Source organism: Girardinichthys multiradiatus, chromosome 18 (assembly GCF_021462225.1).
Source record: "Girardinichthys multiradiatus isolate DD_20200921_A chromosome 18, DD_fGirMul_XY1, whole genome shotgun sequence".
NCBI classification, from domain to species: Eukaryota; Metazoa; Chordata; class Actinopteri; order Cyprinodontiformes; family Goodeidae; genus Girardinichthys; species Girardinichthys multiradiatus.
This window is the reverse complement of record NC_061810.1, coordinates 3,118,588-3,128,079: the sequence shown is the minus strand read 5'-3', so window position 1 is coordinate 3,128,079 and position 9,492 is coordinate 3,118,588. Positions and strand designations below refer to the sequence as shown.

General features: G+C 38.8%; 1 protein-coding gene across 1 annotated transcript in view; it reads left to right on the top strand.

Annotated features, from left to right (window-relative positions):
- The window catches only part of fat3a (FAT atypical cadherin 3a), a 321,467-nt gene extending 317,917 nt beyond the window's left edge, over positions 1-3,550 (top strand). Inside the window, exon 31 of the mRNA XM_047390981.1 lies at positions 694-3,550. Coding sequence (XP_047246937.1) covers positions 694-1,316 — 623 coding nt within the window. The 3' untranslated portion in view covers positions 1,317-3,550. The remainder of the gene's footprint in view (positions 1-693) is intronic.
- Positions 3,551-9,492: the final 5,942 nt, after the last annotated feature.

Below are 9,492 nucleotides of genomic sequence, written 5' to 3'. Positions count from 1 at the left end.
TGTGGTTAGCCTAGTTTACCTTCAAATGATTGTTAACGACTGCTTTTATCAAATTTGATTAATAGAAAAACCAAGTATTCACACTTGCATATAAGAACATCAGTATTTGTTTTTTCAAATTGGACTAGACCTGTGGTTTGATTAATGCTGTCTGTCTCCCAACTCTGCATTTCTTGTGTAAATGGTAAAAGCAGCAAACATGAATTCTGTGACAGAGGTTTATGGTTAATTTAAAGTTTAAATTTAAGTTTCTTTCACAGTTGTTTTTAGAAACTTGTATGATTGTCCTTTTGACTTTTAATCATTTTATTCTATGGTGTGAAAGTGTATTAAAATCTGGCAGGAAAATTAATCTAACAAAACACTATTAGCTTTTACATTCTTTTTGTTTGACTTATTTATTAATTTATTTACCGTGAGCTGTTGGTTTAAAGCATGGCTTCTGTAGTCGTCACTTTGCATCCTGAACTGTGGAGACTTATGTTGTGTGTGCCATTTATTACATGAAAACCCAACCCCATCGTTTCTGTGAAGGTTGTTCCTGTCACCTTGGCCATCAGCATGTTTTACGTGATTTGCTGCAACAGTCATGATGTTTTCTAAAAGCATGTTACCAAGAATCTGCCCAGTGTAAAGATGTGTTTGCTGAATCTGTTGATATACCTCCTAATCATATCTCCTTTATTTGACCAGCTTACCACTGGGACACATCCGACTGGATGCCAAGCACAAGGCTATCAGACACTGAAGAAGTGCAGAAATTCAGATCACCTCCTGACACAGACACAGTTGGCTTGAACTGTTCTCTGGGAGAAATCCCACATGAGCTGGAGTCAGATTACTACCTGGGAGGCTATGATGTTGAAAGTGACTACCCCCCTCCACATGAAGAAGAGTTCCTGAGTCAAGACCAGCTCCCCCCTCCACTGCCTGTGAGTGAGGACTGCCCTGAACCCTACACACCACTGCTCTCCAATGTGCCTGTTTCATTGGAGACTGTCCTGAACGTAAGCAGCACAAGCCATCAGGACAGTATGCCTCACTTCCACCCCAGCCAGTATCTGCCCTCCCACCAGCTACCCACTAGGAATGTGCCCTACAGAGACTTCAGTACACCAGTGGATCAGACATCTCCAGCAAATGGAAACATTGCTGTCTCATTTAATATGCACCTATCAGTTGGTACATCACCAGCCTGCGTTGTGTCCTCCCCCTGTGTGCTGGACTCTGAACATGGCAGCATTTGTGAAGGCTTGAGCGAGGTTTGCCGTGGGGTGACCATTATCACCGACTCACAGCAGCAGACTGAAGTGTGACCATCTAACGGATGGTTTACAGTGTAGAAAAATGCCCATGGGAGCATGTCAGTGGCACTAAGATAAAATGGCTTAAAGGAAATAATGTTTTAATTATATTAAACAGGTATGACTTTAAAAACACATGGCGCAAATAGTCTTATTCTATAGTTGGATTCAATTTGTGTTGGGGAATAAAGATGTTTGGGTACTGATCCTGAAATCACAACATAAAAATCTGCCAATATCTGTCTTCTATCCACAACTCTTTTACTTGAGAATTAATTTTGTTGTTGGTAACGAGCCAGTCTTAAACTGTGCTTTCCTGCAAGCTGAAGAGGAAACAACCCTGGTAAAACTGTGTGATTGGTCCTTACCTTCGGCAAGAAAACTACTGGGTAACATTTAACAAGCCTTATGACTGCACATGGTCTTTTTTTAATATCAAGAGCGGAGGCACAGTCTTGTGTACTGGTTAGGGTGGAGTTCCACAGAATAAAAAGGAGATTTTACTTTTTAGCAGGAAGAGAGACTAAAGTGCTGCAATTCTATTAAACTCTCTATATCTTCTTTGTTAGCTTTTAACATGGTTTGCATTGCTAAACATCTGGCTCTGTGAATTTCCTAGATGATAAATATTGCCCACCTTTGCCCATGAGATTTTCAGCAAGCTTCCACACATCTGACATATTTTCTGAAAGAGGTTGAAATGTCCCAAAGAGTGAAAAAAGGACATTTCCAGGAAAATAAATTGAGCTTGTTGTCATCTGTGCACCACAGAACCACACAGTTTGGATTTGGTGGGTGGATTTGACAGTCAGAATCAGAGGTGAATGGTGATGTTGGATGAAATCGCTTCTAGTTCTGTTGGGAGGTTTACAATAGTGAACAGAACATGAGCAAAATAAAGCATTTTAAAGAAAAAGCATAAAGGACCGAGGTGTAAAAATCAACATGTTGTGTATAGTAAGAGTTACAATTGAGGTGAAAATTCCATTTAATTCAGTTTTATTTATGTAGCGCCAATTCAAACACGTCATCTCAAGGCTCTTCACAAAAAGTTTGAAATAGTGCGGGGTTGTTGGGGAGGTTAGATTTAACTACTGAGTGTTAGAGTTTGCCCATTTTAGAATGGGCTATGTGCAGTTTGGAGTTTGCAGTCAGCCTATGGTTATGGTTGAGGTGCAAACTCCAATGTTATAAAATGTGGGTTGGAATAAAACTTCCTTTAGGATTAATATTGACATTTTATTAGTACCTCACTGCTCCCCAGTGGCAAGCCCAATTGTTTTTTTATTTTAAAAATTTTTTGTGGCACTAGAGGCCTTTATTTTGTTTTTTTTTTTGTTTTTTTTTCCGACATTAGGTAGACAGAAAAGAGGGAGACATTCAGCAGAGGTCGTCAGGTCCAGGACTGGAACCCAGAACCCTTAACCCCTACACCACCAGCACCACACCCAGCCCAGTTGTTTTTATGTGAAATGTATTTGCTCTTACAGTTTTCTTTGTCATAGTTTTTGTATCCCTTGCAAAATGTAGCAAGGACAGTGTCCTAATAATTATTCCGTTTATCAGTCAATAGAACATTTTTCAGCGAGTAACTGGACCAAACATGGTATAAAGGTTGGGAAGGTATGGTACTGGTGCTATGTAAAATATTTGTGAAATCCATTACAGCTCATATAGAATCCTTAGTAACCTGTTGGCCCACAGCAAACAATGAGTACTTCATTATGTGTCTCACTCATGGCTGAAGACAGAGAAATTCTCCTTGCACTGCTGTGGGAAGTGAATTATGCTTGTTTTTTTTTTCAGATGTTTGTACAGTGTACATAACTAATTGTTCCAATGGAGATTTTGCAGATATAACATTGCAGTTGTGAGCTGCCTTTGGTGTTCTGGTGTTTTGTTTGACTTTTATGCGAATGTATAGAACCTGGAATATCAACTATTTCCAAATGATTTCTTGTCTGTCATTCACGCTCTGCTAAGTACTTTCTTGCATTGTTTTTTAATTCAAGATGAATGTCATCTTAAGATTATAAATGAACTGTGCACAGTGTTACAACTCAGTATGTAAATATCAATACATTTAGCTGTTACAATATGATTGCAGTTATAAGGAGTCATTTAATACATGTCTTTTTAATTTGAATGGTTATTATGATACATTTTTTTTCCTTCTTTCTGAGGACCGACAGTGTTAAAAACAGCCTCTAACTGGTAAACATTTAATAAACAATAATTGCAATGCATTTTTTCCATGTCTGGTAAGAACAATAAAAACAAGAGGCCAGTGTGATAGCACCACATTAGGGGTCAACAACTGTCATTATAGACTGTATCTTGTGATGTCTTTGTAGCCAGAGTCTATCTCAGCAGTCAACAGGCGAGAAGCAAAGGCTGTGGGCTGACATTGACCTTTGGACCATTTGGACCTTCCCAGTCCGGCATCAGAGATGTTTTCCCAGCAGCGCACAGATGCATTAGCAATACAGCGCCATATGGACCTGTGTTGATAGACATTACATCACACTTTTCAAAGTACACTGTGAATAATGATATTAAAAACAATTTCAACCAGAATAAAAAATAAATAAGACATTTTAATGCATATTAAAGACAAAATAAGTGGAAAATTCCTAATTTTAAGCAGAAACATTTGAGGTATGGTCCACAAAAATATGCTGGTTCATGTAGTACTGTTTTTACAACAACAGACGTGGGGTACAGTCAAGTTTTATTCAAAGGCCAGTTTTCCTTCTGACAGTGGAGAATGTTTATAATATTACCTAATTTAAGCATCCTTGAGCTCTAGTTTTGTGAATAAGACATGTACCTTATTCTGCTGATTTGGTTGGTTCTGATGCAACACCCCATGACTGAGATTTTACAGGCAGTTGTCAAAATCTTTTTCCTCTTCATAGTGTTTTAAGGACCTTTAATATTATAGCTCATAACTTTAAGTGATTGCATGTAATATGCTAAGCTGAATGGCCGACAGTGTAGAAAAGCACAAGGAGGGGCATAATAACAATTAATTAAAGATAACATAAATGTCTGCATATGTATAAAGGCAGTGTAGACTTACAGTAAACTCTGAAAACAAAATCCAAGAGTTGGTAAATGTTCAGCTTCTGTACCATTTTAGAACCATAAACCCAGAAATCTACACAACAGAGACATTTTTACCAGGGGTGGGGCAGTGTAATAAACAACAAGCCCAAATACGTATTTATCTGATGATCCTGAAAACTTAAACCCTCATATAAAACTGAAAAGCTTTCAGACAGAATTGTTCAGTTCCTCTCAAACACAGGTGCAGAAATATAGATGAAACCATTCACAGATAAAAGGCAAAAAAACTTTACTGAGGTTTAGCGGAAAGTTTTGATAAATAAACTGAAAAACGTTTCATACCAAACATGCTGGAAAGACATCTGTCCTCTGGTTTGTTTAAAATAAAGAAAATTAAAGGTTTGACTAATCACTTATCAACACCATGATTTATGTATACTGTGGTTTGATAGCTTTTATTTGGATCTGCAATATTGCTGTTGACATCTCACATAGTTCCAGGAATTTATACGAGAATAGCTCTCAGTCAATGATAAACCTGATAAGACTTTGGACCACATTAGTCAATGAGTTTCTCCACTTTGCTGATAAGAGAATCCTTGAAGGTTATCAAGAACTGTTCCACTTCCTGCTGAGTCAGTTTTGCTGCACATTTGAAACTAGTACTTCCTTAGCAGTCCTTACAGTACTTTATGTACTGCTTAATCCTACAAGCAGCAAGACCATTCAATTCAATTCAGTTTATTTATGTAGTGCCAATTCACAACACATGTTGTCCCAAGGTACTTCACAAATGTCAGGTACATACATTCTAATTAATCCTAACCATTGAACAGTGCAGTCAGATTCAGTTATTTATTCAAATTAGATAAAAAGTTTTTCTATCTAAGGAAACCCAGCAGATTGCATCGAGTCAGAGACTTGTAGCAGTCACTCCTCCTGGATGAGCACGTAGAGACAGTGGACAGTCACTGGCGTTGACTTTGCAGCAATCCCTCATACTGAGCATGCATGTAGCGACAGTGGAGAGGAAAAACTCCCTTTTAACAGGAAGAAACCTCCAGCAGAACCAGGCTCAGCGTGAGCAGCCATCTGCCATGACCAACTGGGGGTTTGAGAGAACAGAGCAGAGACACACAAAGAGAACACAGAAGCACTGATCCAGGAGTACTTTCTATGGGAAGGAAAAGTACATGTTAATGGATGTAGCTCCTTTAGTCGTTTCATCTAGAAAGAAAGAACAGATAAACTTTGAGCCAGTTTTCAAGGATAGAGTCTGAAAGAGAGCACATATAATTAGTTACAGTAAAAGCTCAATCAATTGCTATGTCTATGAGAGAGAAAGGGTTAAACACTGAAAGACAGGGCCAAGTGGATCATCTGTAGAAGGTGAGCATTAAGTTGTTGCCGGCAGAAGCTTGGACAATGCCCCTCTCCAGAAAGGTGTCACAGGTAGACACAGAGTCAGGCCAGGTGTAGCTTATAGGAAGAGAAAAGACAGAGAACATAAAGTTAAAAACTGAAATAACAGCAAATAATGAAAAATTGGAGAGTAGTGTGAGATTGTAGCGAAGAGGGTGAAAGTGGTCATTATGTCCTCTAGCAGCCTAAGCCTATAGCAGCATAACTACAGAGATAGTTTCAGTTTATTTATTTATATAGCGCTTATTTACAACAATGTTGTCTCAAGGCACCCCACAAAGGGTCGGGAACGGCGCGGGGCCGCCGGGGAGGCCAGATCAAACCACCGAGTGCCAGAGCCCGGCCACCCCAGAACGGGCCACTAAGTAAAATAATAAACTGATAAAGTTTGTCCATCTAGAGCCCATTGATGGCCATTGTTATACTAAAAACCACAAGGATCGGGATACCTCTCTCTGTCAGACTGATTATAACCATTGGAAAAGAGAAGGGGTTGTACAGGTAGCAGAAATGGAGGGTGTGTTTGCACCTCAACCATAACTGAGTCAGTTTAGGCTAAACCTCACTCCCCCTTACTCCATCCAACAGGGAGGGAGGAATGCGGAGGTAAAAATAAGGAAGATAGCCTAAGCCACTCTAACTATAAGCTTTATCAAAAAGGAAAGTTTTAAGCCTAGCCTTAAAAGTAGACAAGGTGTCTGCCTCACGGACCAAAACCGGGAGCTGGTTCCACAGGAAGGATCTGCCTCCCATTCTACTTCTAGAGACTCTAGGATCCACCAGTAAACCTGCAGTCTGAGAACGAAGTGCTTTGTTAGGAACATATGGAACAATCAGATCTCTGATGTATGATGGAGCTAGATCATTAAGGGCTTTATATGTGAGGAGGAGAAATTTAAATTCTATTCTGGATTTAACAGGGAGCCAATGAAGTGAAGCTAAAATAGGGCTAATCAGGATTTATGTATAAGTAAAGCTGAGTATCATCAGCATAACAGTGAAAATTTATCCTATGCTGCCTGATAATTTGACCTAAATGAAATATAAATATAGTAAAGAGAACTGGCCCAAGCACTGAACCCTGTGGTAGTCCACAATTAACCCCCTGGAGTTTAAAGATGATTTATCATTTACATGAACAAACTGGAATCTGTCAGACAGATAAGATTTAAACCAGCCTAGCACTGTTCCCCTGATCCCGACAGCATAATCCAGCCTTTCTAAGAGAATATTATGATCGACTGTATCAAATGCAGCACTGAGATCTAACAGAACCAGTACAGACACAAGTCCATTATCTGAGGCCATAAGAATATCATTAGTGACTTTCAGCAGAGTTTTTTCAGTGCTATGATGAGCTGGGAAGCCTGATTGAAACTCTTCAAACAGGTCATTGCTGTGTAAATGCTCACAAATTTGATTAGCAACTATTTTCTCAAGAATTTTAGATAAGAATGGAAGATTGGATATAGGTCTGTAATTTTTCAAGTCATCTCGATCAGGCGAAGGTTTCTTAAGTAAAGGTTTAATTACAGCTACCTTAAAAGCTTGTGGTACATATCCATTTACTAAGGATAGGTTAATCATACCTAAAATGGGGCTTGTAATCAGAGGGAACACTTCCTTAAATACAAGTTGAAGGTTTAGATTAAGCTAGTATTTTTGATAACTCGGGAAGCTCCACAGGATCAAAACAGTCCAAACACAAATCAGGTTCTGCAGTTATTTCCAATGTTGTCTCACTTGCTGAGGATGAAGTAATCATCTTCGGGAGTATGTCAAAGATTTTATTTTTAATAGAATCAATTTTATTTAGGAAGAATCCCATAAAGTCATGACTGCTGAGAGCTAAGGGAATTAATGACTCAACAGAGCTATGACTCTGTGTAAGTTTAGCAACTGTACTAAAGAGAAACCTGTGATTATTCTTCTTCTCTTCTATTAATGATGAGAAATAAACTGTTCTGGCTTAGCGAAGTGTCTTTTTATACAACAGTATGCTATATAGGAATCCTCTAGGTGTGTGGAGCGCCATTTTCTCTCCAATTTTCTAACATTGTGCTTTAAAATACGCAGATCTAAGTTAAACCAAGGAGCCTGCCTCCTGTGAATAATTACCTTCTTTTTCAAGGGGGCTGCATTGTCTAATGCACCACGCAATGATGAAGTAACACTATGAACAAAAGAATCAATTTGTGAAGGGGAAGAAACAAAATTATTGCCCTCCACTGTGCTTTTCTGTGATAATGAGGAAATTTAAAGTGGAACAGATTCTTTAAAGGTTGTTACAACATTGTCTGATAATGATCTACTATAATGAAATTTTCTTTCAGGTGTGGAGTACTCTGTTAAATTAAACTCAAAGGGCGGCGCTGGTGGTGTAGGGGCGAAAGCGCGCGACCATATACAGAGGCTACAGTCCTCAAATGGCGGCTGTCCCGGGATCGAGTCCGGACCCGGCGACATTTACCGAATGTCTCCCCCTCTCTCTACCCCTCTTTCCTGTCTACCTACTGTCAAATAATGGAAAATAAAGGCCACTAGTGCTGAAAAAATATCTTTAAAAAAATTTTACTCAAAGGTTATTAAAAAATGGTCAGACAGGACAGGGTTATGAGAAAATATTATGTCTTTACACTCAATGCCATATGTCAGCACAAGGTCCAGAGAATGAAGACAAAGGTGGGTAGGTTTGTTAATGTTTTGAGCAAAGCCAACTGAGTCTAAGATAGAATTAAAAGCTATATTTAGGTTATCACTTTCAGTGTCAACATGAATGTTAAAATCCCCCACTATAATAACTATATCTGTATTTAACACTAAATCAGATAAAAGGTCTGAAAACTGATCTAAAAATTGAGTAAGGGCCTGGTGGACGGTACAAAACATCAAATAGAAGTGGTTTTAGTGTTTTGCAATTTGGATGAGGAAAACTAAGGATTAAATATTCAAAAGAGTTGTAGCTATTGATCGGTCTGGGACTGATCAATAAATCGGACTGAAAGATTGTTGCTACTCCTCCTCCTCGCCCGGTATTTCGAGGAATGTGAAAATTTAAATAATTAGTAGGAGTTGACTCATTTATAGTAACGTAATCCTCTTGCTGCAGCCAGGTTTCTGTGAGGCAAAATACAGGTCCTTCTCAAACTATTAGCATATTGTGATAAAGTTCATTATTTTCCATAATGTCATGATGAAAATTTAACATTCATATATTTTAGATTCATTGCACACTAACTGAAATATGTCAGGTCTTTTATTGTCTAAATACGGATGATTTTGGCATACAGCTCATGAAAACCCAAAATTCCTATCTCACAAAATTAGCATATTTCATCCGACCAATAAAAGAAAAGTGTTTTTAATACAAAAAACGTCAACCTTCAAATAATCATGTACAGTTATGCACTCAATACTTGGTCGGGAATCCTTTTGCAGAAATGACTGCTTCAATGCGGCGTGGCATGGTGGCAATCAGCAGGTGGCACTGCTGAGGTCTTATGGAGGCCCAGGATGCTTTGATAGCGGCCTTTAGCTCATCCAAAGTGTTGGGTCTTGAGTTTCTCAACGTTCTCTTCACAATATCCCACAGATTCTCTATGGGGTTCAGGTCAGGAGAGTTGGCAGGCCAATTGAGCACAGTGACACACACTGGACTTCTGGCATTTTGGCATTTCCTTCTCCCCAGTCTTCCTCC